Source organism: Crocodylus siamensis, chromosome 3 (genome assembly GCF_052110815.1).
Source record: "Crocodylus siamensis isolate JL-2025a chromosome 3, ASM5211081v1, whole genome shotgun sequence".
In the NCBI taxonomy this organism is placed as follows: Eukaryota; Metazoa; Chordata; order Crocodylia; family Crocodylidae; genus Crocodylus; species Crocodylus siamensis.
The window spans coordinates 36,086,350-36,104,079 of record NC_143397.1 but is presented as its reverse complement, the minus strand read 5'-3'; the positions used below and the strand labels follow the sequence as shown (position 1 = coordinate 36,104,079).

At 39.0% G+C, this 17,730-nt stretch overlaps 1 protein-coding gene across 3 annotated transcripts in view; it reads left to right on the top strand.

The window, feature by feature from the left end:
• TNPO1 (transportin 1) overlaps positions 1-17,730 on the top strand; it is a 117,974-nt gene that overhangs the window by 88,581 nt on the left and 11,663 nt on the right. For all 3 annotated transcript variants that reach the window (XM_090038127.1, XM_090038126.1, XM_090038125.1), the window contains 9 exons: positions 5,035-5,121; positions 6,476-6,583; positions 6,798-6,956; positions 7,042-7,129; positions 8,644-8,742; positions 8,917-9,012; positions 11,988-12,063; positions 12,896-12,995; positions 17,375-17,449. In XM_090038127.1, the coding sequence (XP_089894253.1) occupies positions 5,035-5,121; positions 6,476-6,583; positions 6,798-6,956; positions 7,042-7,129; positions 8,644-8,742; positions 8,917-9,012; positions 11,988-12,063; positions 12,896-12,995; positions 17,375-17,449 (888 nt within the window). The remainder of the gene's footprint in view (positions 1-5,034; positions 5,122-6,475; positions 6,584-6,797; positions 6,957-7,041; positions 7,130-8,643; positions 8,743-8,916; positions 9,013-11,987; positions 12,064-12,895; positions 12,996-17,374; positions 17,450-17,730) is intronic.

Below are 17,730 nucleotides of genomic sequence, written 5' to 3'. Positions count from 1 at the left end.
TTGGTAGGGGAGAGGAAATGGTGGATCTTTATTTCACTGATTTTGATAGAAAATATTTGTTTAATTTAATTTATGTACTTCTTAAAATACCGGAGTGGGCCTCTAGCTGACTTCCTTTAGTAGAAAGTTAGGGGGTTTTTTTGTTCTTTTTGGGGTTTTAATAGCTATCATGCCCAAATCTAAAACTGTTTGTCCAGATTCATGTGCAGAATTGGACTGTAAAACCTTTTCTCTAAAGCAATATTTTCTTAGCGCACCATATTGAACAGGGGTCTTTATGTCCACCTTTTCAAGGTCCATACAACCATTTAACTGCGCTGTGTAGGTTGAGACTGCCAGTGCTTAACTCAGATTATTAAACTATCCTACTTTAACCTACTTGCCCTCCAGCTACATCTTCTAAAAAGGTTATCACTTGTGTTCTGGCTACAGTGCTTTCTTTTTTTATTTCCTTCAAGCTTTATCATAATATGGCATGTTTCTCACTAGTAGTTTCATAGTTTCTAGGGTCGGAAGGGACCTGAGCAGATCATCTTGTCTGACCCCCTGCCATGACAGGAAAGAATACTGGGGTCAAACGACCCCAGCATTATGTTCATCTAACCTCCTCTTAAACACCCCCAGGATAGGAGCCTGCACCACTTCTCTTGGAAGTTGGTTCCAGACCCTACCCACCCTGACCGTAGCGCCTCCTGATATCTAACCTAAACCTACCCTCTAGGCCAGCTTGTGACCGTTATTCCTGGTCACTCCTGGCGGTGCTTGGGGGAACAGTGACTCCCCCAACGCCTGCTGATTCCCCCCTGACTAGTTTATAACAGGCCACAAGTTCCCCCCCTCAGCCTTCTCTTGTGGAGGCTGAACAGGTTCAGGTCCCGCAGCCTGTCCTCGTAGGGCCTGCCCTGTTGTCCCCTGATCATACGAGTGGCCCTCCTCTGGACCCTCTCCATGCTGTCGACATCCCTCTTGAAGTGTGGCGCCTAGAACTGGACGCAGTACTCCAACTGTGGCCTGACCAGTGCCGCATAGAGGGGGAGGATCACCTCTTTGGACCTGCTCAAGATGCATCTGTGGATGCATGACAAGGTGCGGTTGGCCTTCTTAACTGCCTCCCCACACTGCCGGCCCATGTTCACCTTGGAGTTAATGATGACCTCAAGATCCTTTTCCGCCTCCCTGCTGACAAGAGGGGAGTTCCCTAACCTGTAGGTATGGTGCTGGTTGTTCCTTCCGAGGTGCATCACCTTGTACTTGTCGGTGTTGAATCCCATCCTAGTCTCGTCCGCCCACCCTTGTAACCTGTCTAGGTCTGATTCTAGCCTGTTGCATCCTTGCAGTGTGCCCACGTCTCCCCCATATCTTAGTGTTGTCAGCAAATTTGAACAGGGTGCTTTTTACCCCCTCATCCAAATCACTGATGAAGATGTTGAACAGTGGGGGCCTGAGGACCAAGCCCTGCAGAACCCCACTGCCCACATCCTTCCAGGTTGAGAAGGACCCATCCACTACCACCCTCTGGGTGCGGCCCTCCAGCCAGCTGGCGACCCATTTGACTGTGTGGGTGTCTTACACCACAGCCCCCCAGTTTCTTAATGAGAACGGGGTGAGAGACAGTGTCGAAAGCCTTCCAGAAGTCCAGGAAGACTATATCCACTGCTACCCCTGCATCTAATGATCTGGTGATCTGATCATAAAAGGCCACCGGGTTGGTCTGACAAGACCTGCCACTGATGAACCCATGTTGGTTGCCCCTAAGCATGCAGTCCCCTGCTGGCCCCTCCTGAATGCGTGCCAGCATAATTTTCTCGAACAGCTTGCCCAGGATCGAGGTAAGACTAACCGGCCTATAGTTTCCTGGGTCCTCCTTCCTCCTTTTTTTGAAGATGGGGACCACATTGGCCCTCTTCCAGTCCTCCATTACCTCACCAGAGTACCACGAGTGCTCGTAAAGCCGTGCCAGGGGACTTGCAATGACCTCGGCCAGTTCCTTTAGAACTCTAGGGTGGAGATCATCCGGACCGGCTGACTTGAATACGTCCAACCCCTCCAGAAGCTCCCTAACTAAATCGTCGCTAACCCGTGGCCCGGGTGCGTCTCCCGAGGGAGCCCAGCAGGGAGATGGCTGTTCTGGTCCCTACTTAACAAGACGGAGGCAAAGAAATCATTAAACATGTTAGCTTTGCCGTCTGGTGTGACTACCAAGTTTCCCAACGCGTCCTGCAAGGGCCCCACATTACCCAGGATCTTCTTTTTACCCCCTATGTATTTAAAAAAGGACTTCTTACTGTCCTTAATCTGGGAAGCTAGTCCCGGTTCCATCTCTGCCTTGGCCTTCCTAACTACCCCCCTACATCCCCGAGCAACTACAGAATAGTCTCTCCCTGGTGATGAGTAGGAGTGACCTCATGTGTAGAACTATTATTAGAGCCAGACAAAACATTTTCTGAAGATTTAGTCACTGAAAAATACAGTTTTGGGCTACTTGAAACTCTGAAAATTTGGGTCAAATGCAGCAACATGGTTCTGGTAAAAATGAGGAAGGGATTGTTCGGACTTTTGTTCCCCATCCTAGTGACACTTTCGTTTTTGTGAATTATCAAAATTATAAGAAAGCATTACAATGTGGGGGGGGAAAAAACAACCCTGTTTTGTTTGTCTTGAATTTGTTTTATACAGTGCCTAGTACAATGGTGCTGGGGCCTTTAGAAGCAGTTCTGTTACAGTGCTATGAAATAACCTTTCTCTTGCATCCAAAACATTTTTTTCTTTTTGTTTTTCCAGACTAACAGAAAATTGGTTCAGTATTTGGTTCATCCAGAAAATCTTTTCTTTCGTTTTAGTTCAGCAAGCAAACCAAAAATCTTACTAGCACAGCTTGGGTCTTTCATGTTTTTCAAATAGCCTCACGTGTGGATGACTTTTACATGGCATCCTGCAGGGCCTTACTGGATACACCCTTCCTGTACTTGTATCACGCGATAGTTGAGTGGGTAGAGCAATCTCACTGGATTTTTGGAGTCTGGAGGCTAAATTTACAAACACCTCTAACTATAGTTCCAGTCATTTTATCAGAAGCATCCTAATCTAGATGAAAGTAATTTTATCTATTTGTGATCATCTCTGAGACGTATGCTTTATTTTCTAGTGTACAACACCTTTTCCCCCAAAATCAGCCCTCCAAATTTTAAGCTTAAACTGGCTTAGTTGAGTTAATTGCCATGCATTCCAGGGACAAACTTGTCAGATGAGGAACTGATGCAGTTTGGATAGGCTATGCGTATAAAGAGCTATCCTGTTACTTTTTTGTTTCAGTTGTTGATTTGGATCAATTACTGGCCATCTCAAATGTGGCATCTACTTTATAGCCTAAGAGTCAATATTATTAATGGGATAAGATTTTTACTTTTATAAGGCATGAGTCTAAATTTGGATCATTGTTAGGAATGATCATTGTTAGGAATGACTAGTCAGCGGATAAATTGAGACTGCAGCTTGTGGTCTTGTAGTTCCAAGCCTACATCGCTTTCTGTAATGCAAAGCATTGTAATTGAAGCTGATCTTTTTTTTTAAATTGATGTCCAGAAAAAGCAGTATCCAAAACAAAATAGTTTGTGCAAACAGAATGTGATTTTTGTAATGAAAAGAAAATTTAGAAGCAAAGAATTAAGGGAGAAGAAAAGTCATTTTAAGCTTTTACTTTATATTTTTCAAAACACATTTGAGCACTTTTTCCTAGAAACCTTCCCAATTCATTGTTGGAACTTGAAATTTACTTTGGCTCATCTTAATGTAATGGATTTTTTTTAAAAGTTGCATATTAAATAGGAGCTAAAATGCAATTGTCCTGCCATCTTGGCCGTAGAAAGAGGTCATTTTTATGCCATGTATGTAGTTTGCTTTTCTATTTTATGCATTAGAAATTACTAAAATAGTGGATAAAAATAACCATGTGAAGATTGTTGCTTTACGTAAACAGTATTAGGTTTTAGCATTAGCATTTTGCAGCATATGATTTATCCTGGCACATCTTCAGGGCAAAATTCCTATAGAGTCAAATGCCCAAATTTTGTTCTCCTGAAATTTTGGAAATGGTTATACCACGAACACTGTGTTACAGAAATAGTTTCCAGGTATAGACATAAGTATTTTTAAATGGCATTCATGATGTGGCTAGCTGCCATTTTGAGGCTGGGAGGGGGAAGAGAGAGAAGTTTGAGAGGTGGTGGAGCTGAAGGGCTTTACTTGCTTTACTTTACTTACTTTGTGTCCGGTGGGGAAGTGAAAGGGCTTCCGCTGCTGCAGACTTTAAACCCCAGGTTTAAACTTGGCCCTGGACCCCAGACAGGCCTTGGTCTCAAACCTGGGACTGTTCAAGCTGGGGCTGACATTTGCCTGATTTTTAAGTGCTGTGCGCGGGGCTGTGGCATCTGACTTTCTACTTGACAGTACAGGGAGAGCTTCAGATGATGATAATGGCAGAATTGGAACCTGATTCCTGATCCCAAAATCACATCTCCTGCCATGAATGTGTGGCATGGCAGGAGGCAGAATTGCTGGGATTAGAGATCAGATCCTATTGCACCATTAAATAATGTGCTAGGAGCCTGTTTCATCTAACTTACCTTCAGAATGAGATGTTGGTCATTATGTCTTGAGGCACCTAAAATATTAATTGTAAAAAATTGTGTAAGTATTATTATATGATTACTTCCTCAAATCTAATCTCAGAAATGAACTGTGAAGTTATTACTAACCTTCATTAATTGCCATGCAGCGGGGAGAGCTATTTGCCCAGATTTTACTTACGTTTCATGTCTTGTCATAAAGAAGTAAGGCTGGAAGGGTCCTTGAGATCTAGTCCAACTTCATTTGAAGCATTCACAAAAAAGAAAAGGCCTTATGACATGAAAAGAGAAAATGGGATGCTGTAACTGGTCGCATCTTTTTTTTTGTAGTTCTTTGGGGTAGAAAAAGTGGATCTATTTAGGATTTTAAAAAATCTTTCAGGATGTAAATATTTTCTGCCGTAAATAGGAATACATACAGATGTTGATGCCTCCACTAATTCAGAAATGGAATATGTTGAAGGATGAGGATAAAGATCTCTTCCCTTTACTAGAGGTAAATGTTACAAAGTGTTCATTTTTTTTTGTAATCTGTTTACTGTTTATTCTGTTTAACAAAACTGTATTATATATTGTTGAGGTATATCCTAAAGATGTTAGTTTTAACTATTTACCTAGGATAATAGAGTCAATAAAAATACTTTCTTTTATGAAATGTTCACTTGGGGGGATGAAGGGAAAAGAGTAAAAATCTGTATTGTGGAGATGGGGGATCATTTCTGGGCATTGCTTCATGCTGGCTGTAAAGAATATTTGGGGGTTTTTTGTGACCTAGAAATAATTTTTGGGACTCTCTTCTCCCCAGGTAAAGATTTCTAGGTTGGTTTTACCTAGTCTTCAAGGACTCTTTAAATTCAGGGTTTTTTGTGCATGTTGTCCTGCCCTCTCCCCGCTTTCCTTTTTTTTTTAGTGAACTTTTACTCAACTTTTATTTATGTAAAACTTTGTAGAGAGATCCCTATCAGCCAGTGCTTCCCAAACTTTTTTCCTCAGTGTCTCCGTTTCCTCAACATGGCCCCTTACTCCTAACCCACTGGACCCAGGGCCAGGGTCCACAACCCACCTTCTCCTCCCTCCCAGCAGTGCCTGAGCCCCAGCTGCCACCCACGGAAGGCAGCAACTGCTGTGGCCAGAGTGGAGTGTGGAGCCTGGCTTCCTCCCTGTCCTGTCTGCACCTCTGCAGGCAGTACTACCAGAGCTGAGCCCATGGTGGGGGAAAGGATACAGGCTGCCTACTACAGGCTTGGGGCTTCCTGTCCTGCTGTCCTCCCCCTGGGGGCTCCGTGGCCCAGTGGAGAGGACCTGGTGCAGGAGGAAGGAGTGCTGCACTGCCATGGCTGCCAAACTGAAGCGCCCCCTACTCGCCCAGCAGCAGTGTGAGCTCAACTCCATGCCACCACCGCTGCTGCTGTGCCTCACCTTGGCAGTCATGGTGGTGCAGCAGTCCCACTCACTGGGCTGCAGGGGTGGCTCCTGCCTGGAATTGGTCTGGACCAGCTCCAGTCCCATGCCCCACTGTGGATGCAGAAATCTCAGGGAGTACATTTATCATGACCCCATCCGCTGATGTTGTGTCCCCGTTTGGAGTCATGGCTCAGTTTGGGAACCACGGATATGAGCCATTTTTTGGGAACTAACTTGTATTTCAGAAGTCTGAGGTGCAAAAATTGTTCGGTTGTTCATAACTACTAACTTCCATAACTAATATGTAGAAACATATGAAACAACATCTACCCAGAATGTTTACTTTTTCCCCTTCTGTCTTTTGTGCTTAAATAAAAAGATGAGTGTAAGATAGTGTAAGAACAGGCATACATTTTTTATTCCTATGTGTTGCTCTTGTATTCTAGTGCCTGTCTTCGGTTGCCACTGCCTTGCAATCTGGCTTCCTTCCATACTGTGAACCTGTGTACCAGCGTTGTGTAAACCTGGTACAGAAGACTCTTGCACAAGCCATGGTATTTTCCTATTATTTTTCTCAGGATTTGCAGAGTATCTCCTAAAATCAATACGTTTAATGTCATAAACTGGATGAAAATAGGGATTTTTAGTATACCCCTTATATTTAGATGATGTTATCATAACTGAGGCAATCTGTGACCTGTGTGTATCCTATAGAGACCTCATCGTGCTTCATTTAAAATGTGTTCTTTAATCAATGTTTTGTTACAGTTGCACAATGCTCAGCCAGATCAATATGAGGCTCCCGATAAAGACTTCATGATAGTGGCTCTTGATTTACTCAGTGGCTTGGCTGAAGGACTTGGAGGCAACATTGAACAGCTAGTGGCTCGCAGCAATATCCTGACATTAATGTACCAGTGCATGCAGGTGAGAGGAGTAATACTGTAAAACTCTGAGATTTAAAACAAACAAACAAACAAACCACTAAAGTTGGCTGCCTTTTTTTTTGTAGGATAAAATGCCTGAGGTACGACAGAGTTCATTTGCCTTGTTAGGTGACCTGACTAAAGCGTGTTTTCAGCATGTTAAGCCTTGCATAGGTATGTTTTTGTGTTCCTTCAGTTTTCTTTTTCATATTATAATTAAATAAAGTTGGGTGGTCATCTATTGTAGATCACATTTATATAATTTTTTTCTGTGATTTAAAACAGATGCTTTAATGTGGCCAGTCGTTACTACCCCATTAGCTTGTGTTTCTGGGGAGGGAGCAGGCAGATAGAGGGGGTTATCCTGAATCAGGGTATCTTAGAGTCCTGGTAAAGACTGCTACAGTAAAGACCTTAAAGCTACTTTTCACTGGCAGGAAAATGAATGGTAGATCATAGGCAGCAATTCTATTCATCCCTATTTCTGTGGGGCTTGTTGGGCAGCTTGATGTGGTATAAAGCAGTTAAATTTTCCTTACTTTTACTACCACAAATGTCTGGCCCTATGTCTTGCTAAACTAATGTTTTTTTAAAAAAAAGGTTTTCCCAATTTCTTAAACTACCTGGAAGTGTATTTCATAATAGTTTTTATACTGTGATGGTTGGCCTGTGTAGCTCAATTGCTGTGATCTGGAATGTTCTGGAACTAATGCAGTTTGTTTTTGTTTGGTGTTTTGAGAAATAGCATTCCTGAATTTATGCACTTCAGTGCTTGTTTTAACAGGATCTTAATTATTATATTCGGGTGCCTGAACTAGAAGCACATGTGAAAAGCTTAACTAGAGTTTGTTTCCTTTGCTTCAGTAACCCTTAGTCTTTTAATACACTAGCCTCTTCCCTTCAGTAGGGTCATATACCATAAAGACTCTTAAATCTACTTCAGACAAGTTATTAAACTTGCTAGTAGATTTTTATATTTTAATTCATTATTCTTGATTTAACCCATATCTTTCTAAACTGCCATGAAGGCAATATTATTAGAAAGAGCCGGTTGCAAGGGTGTGACTCGTGACATGCCTTCTTATATAATAAGTCTTTTCATCTAACTTTTGGATTTGGGTCAGATGTCTTGTATCTCTTTTCCCAGTGCATGGTGTTAAAATAGTAACTATGTTATGGCCAGGTACAGACATTACACTTATACAGGTATAAGCGATTGGAAACTGTCTATATTTGTAACAGAACAGAAATTCAGCACACTTGAACTGGTTAAAAAATGGCAGAACCCCGTTAAGACTTGCCTCCCACACCAAAGGGTAAGCATGTGTTCTGTTTGCCACTGATCTGAATTATGCTGCTTATAGAAAGCTGTGTAACTTGGATTGATTCCACCTTGGGCTTTGTAAATGTCTGTACCTAGCCTATGTATCCAATCTTTTTCTGCTTAACAAATCAACTGCTTTACATGTGATGCCCATTGCTGATGTTTAGTGGTAAAAGTATCTAGCTTCTTGCGGGGTGTGGGGAACGACTTTAATGCAACTTTACTATCTTGTCTAATCTACATGAGGCAGTCCATTCATTTAAAACATTTTCCCACCTAAAACTATTTATTTATTGAGAACTTCTACTAGTGGAGCCAGGCAGCTCTATTATCTGTGTGGTTGTAAAATTGTTGTTCTTTCTAGCTGATTTCATGCCGATTTTGGGAACCAACCTAAATCCCGAGTTCATTTCTGTGTGCAACAATGCCACGTGGGCAATTGGAGAAATCTCCATTCAAATGGGTAAGATTTAGTTTTCTCTGAGTTAAGTTTAAATGCTGTCACATTTCATGCTTTTATGAATATGGTTTAGTTTAGCATAATACTGTCAACAGAAAACTTTTACTTGTCCTGTGCTAGTTTTTGAAAATCAATCTAACCTTTTCTGATTTCTCTTTTTCTTTTTGGCTGTTTTAGGTATAGAAATGCAGCCTTATATTCCAATGGTGTTGCACCAGCTTGTAGAAATAATTAACAGACCCAACACACCAAAGACGTTGTTAGAGAACACAGGTACCCTAAACTGAACCATTCATGATGAAGGGAATTATGGAGTTCTGTTTTTAAAATAAATAAATAAATGAATAAATTGCTTAGGGAAATCAAAACAGAACTGTTGTGTAGTTTTAACTATTTGGCTTTTATAAGCAAAAGCAACTTTATATTGCAGAAGTTTTTACAAGTCTCAGTCTTTGAGTAAACCGTCTATCATATCTAGATTCTAATTAATACTCTTGTTAATCTAAATACCTTTCAAATTTGATTTGTATTCAATCTGACAAATGTATACAGTAACACACACAAAGAATTAGAAGCTTTATTTTACCAGTGGGTTTTGATATATTCAGTGCAAGTGCATGCTTATATGTGTACTGTGTATATATGTCTAACTTTCAAACGCTTAAAAAATTGGCATATATAAAAAGGAAAAATGAAAGATCAGTGAAAAATTAAAGTAGAATCATTTTACATAAAAATCTAGATCTGTGATGGGTAAATTTACTATGAGAGAATTGAAGTGGAAACATGTATAGTTGTTAGTTCTTAATTACTTGATCAGAAATTATGAGAACTACTATAATGATGGCATGCATGTTTTATGTTCTGGCCATTGATTATGGCCTTAAGATTGGGAGCTGTCAGCAAGTGTTGTCTTAATCTTGAGTTTCTGAGGCTTGTTTCTTTTGCATTTTTAGATGGCATGTTCTTTTATAAAGAGCGCCTTCCATACTACAGAAGAGTTAAACAATGTTTTTTCTGTGTGTCTTTTAGTATATTTACTTTTTCCCCTTTTCTTAATAATTGAGTATCTACAGTTACTGATACTTACTTCCCTCTTGATGAGGGTACCATAGAGTTCAGGCTAACCTCATGTCACTGACATTGATTTTGAGTACAGAATTACAGCTAAATTCAGTGAGAGAGTAGGATAAGAGACACTGAAAAAGAACACTTTATTTCAGTGCAAGTTTATCCCCAATATTTGGTGAAAATAATAAATGTAAAACTTTTTTTTTTTTTTTTTAAAGCTTAGTATGGAAGGTGAGCTTAATAAGAAAAATACCTGGTTGTTTGACATATGGGTACTGCTTTTATGTAAAAAGACATCATTTTTGAGCAGCTGCACCTTATGTGAAAGGCTGAAGAATATTAATACTAACCGATACTTTCTCCTCATATTTTTTGATGTAGTACCTGTACCTGACAAGCATCCAGTGCTCAAGTGCTTGTTTCTGTTAGTGTTACAGAAATTATAGAAGCATCCAAACATTAATTTTCTGTTTTATTCTTTAATAGTTAACTTAAATGTGGATGCATAACTGCAAGTAAATGTTGAATGTGGTGTACTTATTAGAAGTTTGTTGTGGGATATCACGCTGCATATTACAGTATGCCTGGCACATTATTTTTTCTACTTAGCCTAATATTTAGCAGCGCATGCTAAGATGCCAGCTAAATGCACACAGGTGTTACATATTGTGCTTTTTCTGAATTTGTTTCTCTTGGGATAATTATGAAGAGCCACATTCAGTAAAAATCATCATTTCATAGAAAATGAAAAGGTGGCATAAGCTTCAGCTGCTGCCACCTCCTCTTTGTGTAGATTTTCAAAATATGGTAGATGGATAGAATTTATCAAATATGGCTGGCTTACTCAAGTGTTTTCTGATGTAAATAACTAACATTGTCTTACGTCAAAATGCCACTAGTATTAAGTATATTAAAACTGGCACTGCTATAGGATTGCCTTTTAAAACTAATCCACAAATTTTACACGCTGTGAATTTATTGAAAATAGGGAGAAATAAAGAAAATATTATCTGACTGATGTGCTTTAACTCAATGTCATATGAACCAGCTTAACTTGAAACTTCTAGTATATCCTGCATCAAACTTTACAGGAGAGAGCATCATCTGCTTTATTGCATGTTTCATGGGATTGTTCACAAATGCCTGTTTAATTAGAGTGTTGCATAGTATGTCTTTTGAACATAGGTTTCCTTTCTCTGCCTCATATGAATCTGCTGGATTTTAGTATTATTCATGTAGTTTGCTTCAAGTAATCCTTAAACATTAAACCCCCACCCTCTCCTTTTTCTGGAAGATAAATCTTTGGCAAGTTGAGTGAACACCATTAAAACACACATGTGATAACTTTATTTCCAGTCTACCCCTTGCAACAAAAGCAATATGCTAAACTATCTGTTCAGTCAGATAAATTAAAAACTGCTTTTTCTCCTAATGCCTTTGTACCAGAAGTAAGTCTCCTTAAAAGAAAAATGGTTGCAAACAGTATATACGTCCAGATTAACTATACCATGAAAAACTACATAGACATCTTCATAACTGTAAATTAGTTAAGAAAAAACCTTGTTGCTAAAAATAATGAAAAAAATTAGTTTTAAAATATTTTTAATTAAAGGAGCTTTTCTGCTAGTACGTTCAGATGGCTTAAAGAACATACTCAAAGTAACTCCTCTCTAGATGTATTTTACTGTTGACATTTAATGTGTGTGACCTTTTAACTTCTGAAATCCAAATAGTGCCGACTGTTTAAAATACTGAGTCAATTATTTTTTAAAAAATGAAAAGGTGTAAGTGACTTTTTACTTAGAAATTCAGAAATAATATATTTGAGTGGATTGTTTTTTTTCCATTGATTTCTGAGGTGTGTGATTTGAAGGCAGTCAGTAACTAAAATCCAAAGGCTCTTTGATTAGAAATTGTGTTTTTGGTGTTCTCTCATTTACTTTTTTAAATTTTTCTTTTGATCTTGGAGAGTATACCATATATGTTGCTGCCTCTTATCTTAGGGGGTGGTAATAAACAGCACTGGTGAAATCTTATGTTTATTATCATACACAGATTCTGTTGGTTTCTGTTTCTGAGTTATTTGTTGTTTTTTCTTTATTTTTTCTCCTTCCCCCTCATTTGCTCATGTCTTGGTTGGCGTTTGGTGGTGTATAACCGTGATTGCGTTACCTTAGCAATAACAATTGGTCGTCTTGGTTACGTTTGTCCTCAAGAGGTGGCCCCCATGCTACAGCAGTTTATAAGACCCTGGTGTGTATTATTCAATCTTTTTTTTTTAATTCATTTTTCTTCACTCTCTTTCTTTCTTTCTTTCTTTCTTCCTTTCTTTCTTCTCTCTATCTCACTTTTAGATATATTTTCAGTTGGTTACAAAATCACAATCCTTAATCATTGCCAACCATGTGACTAATCTTGTCCTATCAGGTTTGTGAGTTTTCAGTAGCACCGTCATGTATTCTTTATGTTGTGGCTAACGACTAATTTATGCATGGGATAAGATTGTCACATGCTTGCTGTGTTAAAAAGCTTGACTATGAAAGAGCATTTTAAAATCCACCAGAATGATAATACAATGCATGCGAATACTGTAAAAATTTTAAACCGTGCATTACTTTACTTTAAAATTCAGTCTGAGACTTGAATTGCTGTAAGGAATACATGTTTACAGATTTGTTATGTATAAAATAGTTTGCTTGCTGCTGTAAAAGTTAAATAACTGTTCTGTAAGTGGTATCTGACATACTTCATACTGTCACAGTATACTACATGTATTTTCTAATACTGATAGCTCTTGTAGTGTGCATAAAAAGTTCAGTAGTATTTAATGGAATACAGGTCACGCTTTTTTTAGTAATTGTACCTGTACATAGAACAGTGTTTTAAGGTTGAGTTGATGTATGAGTTGACTTGTCTATAACATTGGAACTGAGAGCAGATAAGCTATGTATGAAAAAGATGCTAACACTTATGGTAAACACGCCTTCAGTGTGACTCTTGCTCCATCAAATACCGTATCTACTTACTTAAATTCAAACAGAGCTCCATTCTATTTTCTAATGTTCTTTTTCCCCCAATTTATCAGGTGCACCTCTCTACGGAACATAAGGGACAATGAGGAAAAAGATTCAGCATTTCGTGGGATTTGTACCATGATCACTGTCAACCCCAGTGGAGTAGTCCAAGTAAGATACTTGCATAAGCCTTGATTTTTCTTGATAGGTTCCTAAAACTAAAATTTAAATAGAAAAATAATAATACACATGTAGGTGTTATAGATAGTTATAGATATAGATCTATATATGTAAGGTTTTGAACTCTATAATTGAAGTATACAGAGTTAAGCTTATTTTACTTTCTTACTTCAAATATACCTGCATTTAAAAACCAGTGCTCCTTCCCTGCCTTCTTGTGGTGACTGTTCTTGGAATTGGAATGTGAATACTGAAGACACAAATTTAACTCCAGATGTTTTAGTGTTCCTTGCCCAAAATGCTTTGAAGTGAATTCGTTGTACCATGGGGTTCTATTTTTATGCCCATTCAAGAATTAAATATAAATAAATAAATAATGTATATGTATAACATTAGCCTCTTTGCAGGGCATATTCCTTTTAATAATGGAATGCTGTTCAATTGTTTTTATATTATTCAAATCATCAGCCCTTACAGATGTCTATTAGAAATTACATTTATATTAAGTATTGTAACACGTCTAGCTAGTAATATAAATGGTTGTCACTATTCAGTGCATCTTTAAGCTTTATTGCAAAGATTAGAATTGATCTTTTCAGGTTTTTATTTTTACTAAATTTTAATAGAGTTTCAGTATCACAGTCATCAGTTTTCACCAAGGATCTGGGTTTTCTGTTTCCCACGGAAAAACAGAGAAAACCACAGATTTCCCATTTTTATCAGAGAAAACGTGGATTTTCCCTTTTAGAAGAGAAACCTGCAGATTTCCCCCTTTTGTAAAGAGCTCTGCAGGCTGACTGAATTCCAGCCTACAAGAGCTGTTTGCAAAAGGTGGGAAACCCTCAACCCTACCCAGCTGCAAACCCTGAGTTGCAAACAGTGCGCTCCCTGCCCTGCTGCCCTCCCTCAGGCCCTCTGGAGCGCAGCATGTGCGACTGGCGTGGCCAGGCACAGCAGGGCCATGCACAAAAGCTGCCTGTGCTGCCCTGGCCACACTTCCTCTGCGTACATAGGGGCAGTGCACATCTGCCCTGCCCCCACCCCCAACATAGATCTGAGGGAAGTGGGTCCCCCTTCCCCCAGGACTGCACACGGCTGCCTGCCTGCTGCAGGCTTGGGCAGGGTCAGCTCCCAGTGGCAGAGGGGGAGCCAGCTCCTGCTCCAGCAGCTGCTGCCTTCTGTTGGGGGCAGGGGGCTGTGAACCTGGGTCCCTGGCCCCATAGTCCTGGCAGCTGAGGCCTCCTCCAGGAGGGCTGCAGGGCAGGGGCTGTGGATAGGGGGCAAGGGGCACAAGCAGGGCTAGAGGGCCATGGGGGTGGGGGGAGTGAGGGACATCATCAGGACTGTGGGGGTGCTGTAGGAAGGCATTTAATTTTAACCATGGATTTTGGGATTTTTATCAGAATCTGCAGTTTTTTATTGCAGAATTTGTGGGTTTTTTTATTTTTTTTATACACAAAACCAGGATCCCTGGTTATCACTGTTAGTAATACTGTTGTTGCTGCTTTATTTTAAAACAAATGCCTATTTAAGAATTCATTCCTATTTTGACTTAGTAGTGAGAACAGCGTTTCTTTATTGCATGTAGTCCTTTTGCTTGTTTTCATCAGTATGTAATGTTTGGCTTACAGTGTGACCTGAATGCTAGGCTGTTGTGACAGATCTGTCTTTTGCCTTTGATCCAGTTGCCCATCAGTTTCCTCAGATGGGGATAATACTTGCTCCAAGGCTTTATGTATGAAGTGATCAACCATTCTGATAGATGGTGTTATGTATTGTATCATTTCTTTTTTGTGTGTATTTATATGTATACTTAGGAATTTTTATTTGTATGGTGTAAAGTTTGTTATTGCCTTGTTCACTGGCTAACCTGACAGCACTGTAAGGATGTGGTCAAGCTGGGGAAAAGCAGAAGCAGTGACTTGCATGCGCATCAGGAACTGGATGGCTACCAGCAGTGTACCCCCCTTGCACCCTAGCTCACATGCACCCAAATCACCATCAGGTCCCCCTTGCTTCTGCCAGTGTAGCTTGAGTGAGGTTATTTCAGATCCTTCTAGATCAGTGCCAGTGAAACTCCACTATGCAATGTGTTTATGCTCATATTTTTATAGGAGTAAGTTCTAGAGATGTCTAGGATTTGAAGTTTGTTTTTTTTAAATGTTGGACTTTCCATTTTCCTCTTGTGTCTAAAGTCAGCCCAGCTGAATACTGAGAGATGCAGATGGCTTTAAAAAAAATTTAAATATGTAGTGCCTTGATTCATCTCTTAATGCGATCTAGAAACAAAAGCCACAGTTCTAAATAAAGGATACCAGAAGTTAAGCTTTTGATCCAATATTTGAAATAATAGTTAATTATTTAAATGCTAAAGTAATAAACTAAAGTTAAATGCACTGAACACTTGGTCAACAATTTCTTCTAATGCTGTGTGCACCAATATGGCAGCGGTGAGGTTCTTGTTGAAAACCTAGACAGAAAAATCAGAGTTCCATTTCCCACCTTCACATCCCCCCATGCTCCTAGGAATAAGGTATACCTGATTTATACTACATGGTTTTGCTGGCAGAATTTCATGATAGCTCAGCTCCCATGTGGCAGCAGAAACCCTAAATTCTGCTGACAGAGTAGCACCAGCTCTGTGAATGAGGAGGCAGGAACTACTGGGGTATGTGCTTTCCCCTGCCAGCTTCCCTGTGAGAGCTGCTGGCACCAGGCTTGTAATGACTAGCAAGAAAGATTGTTAAAAAGATGGTAATAAACTGTTTTGTTTTCCCAAGGCTTGGGACAAGATGTAGTAGGCGTTACTTGTAGCAAGGGAGATCTAAGCTGTATGCTGGAAAGAACTTTCTAATTAGGGAGTTAAGTGCTAGAAGAGATTAACAAGAGAGAGGTTGTAAAATCTTCAGTGTTTTAAGTTTTTAAGTTGAGGTTAGAGTAGCTTTTATTGGGGTTCCTTTGGGCAGGGATGATCACACCTTGAACTGAACTGGACCCCTGATGTTCCTTCCATCCCGTTTTCTCTGATTCTGTATTGTTCTTTAAATACAAATTTGTTGTTCATGTCAGACTTGAGGGCAAAGCATTTTTTTCATGTTTTAGTTCATTATAATCTTTTGCAAGGAGCAGCTACAGTCTGTCTAAAATGTGCTTTCAAGTTTTGAATTTTGTCTTGATTGATTTGGTTTAGTGGGGAGAAGGCAGGTGTGATAGTCAAAGATGCATTATCTCCATGTAGTAAATGCAGTTTGTCGCAATAATTTTGGTAGAGCTGGTCAAAAAAGCATAACCAAAATGTTCCAACAAGAATGGCAGAGCAGTTATTTTTAATATGCTGGTTAATATAAAATTTAATTTAAAATTAGAAGGGAAAGAATGTTTTGGCATTTTTGAGTGGAAATTTAATTTTTTTTTCATTTCTAAACTGTCTTGTATTAAAACAAGTTTTTTGTGTTTTGGTGGGTTTTTTTGAAAAACAGTTTGAATCTAAAAGGTTGAAATAGATTGTTTTAGTTGACCCTTCCCGTCCCACCCCCCAAATTTTTTTTTTTTTTCTTTTAGTGAAAAACTTAAGAATTTTGGTTTTTCATCTTTCTCCAGAATGGAAATTTATTTTGAAATCTTAGTCACTAAATCCAGTTTCTAACCAACTTCACTATGTAATTCTATATCACTAGATTACATAAAAAATATAACTTGTCATAAAGGTAGTTTAACTCCTCACCAGTCTGTGCCAGTAAAAAATCCTATATTCAGTCTCATATAACCTTCTAGGATAGTGAAACTTCATTTGTTGGCCTCTTTCTGGTAATATAAGCAAGATACCAGCTTTTACAGTAAATTGAATGTAGTGTTCTAGAAGAAAGTGTGTCTTTGTTTTTACTTTGTCATTCAGGAATGGTTTATGGCAACTGGAACATTTTTACATTTTTGGTCCAGTTTATTTATAGAGTCCTCTTTTAATCAACGTAGCCTAAGAGAGGGTTGATATAATGAAATGTAAATGTGGAGATTCTGAAATATGGTGTCATCTAATTATTACAGTTGTAGCCTGTTAGCCATATAAGCTGGATTTTTCCAGAGCCATAGCTGACTTGTGTGACATAGAGTGAGTACTCCTGGAAACTGTGCGTGTCCCAAAAGTGTGGCATCAGAAACTTCCTGGAGTGGCAGTTTCATGCACAGACAATTACTTGTGTTGTTCTTTACATTTTTAATTTTACTTTTAAATAAAGTAAAAACATGTGAGTTGAAGTTCAGGTTCCTTCACAGTTCATAAAATAAATCCATATACTATATTAATTTATTCCTTTTATTAATTAGAATAATACATTTGGAAATTCTAACCTGTGTGATGTTTAATCTTGTAGGACTTTATATTTTTTTGTGATGCTGTTGCATCGTGGATTAGTCCAAAAGATGATCTCAGAGACATGTTCTGTAAGGTAACGTTCACAATTTAATAGACTGTTCCAACTGTTTTGGCTCCTTTTTGTTTTTTCCTCTGCCTCACTATCTGTTTTTTCCTATATTCCATTGTACTTCATCTGTTATGTTTATGAAGAACCATGTAGGAAAAATATTGTGTCCCCAGTATTAATGCCATAAATCTGAATTTTGCTTAAAACTTTGCCAATCAAAAATGTGATTATATTTAATAACATACTGTTTACACTTAGTTTTTTAACTGAAAGGGAGTCAGCCATGACATTTATGCTTAGTATTG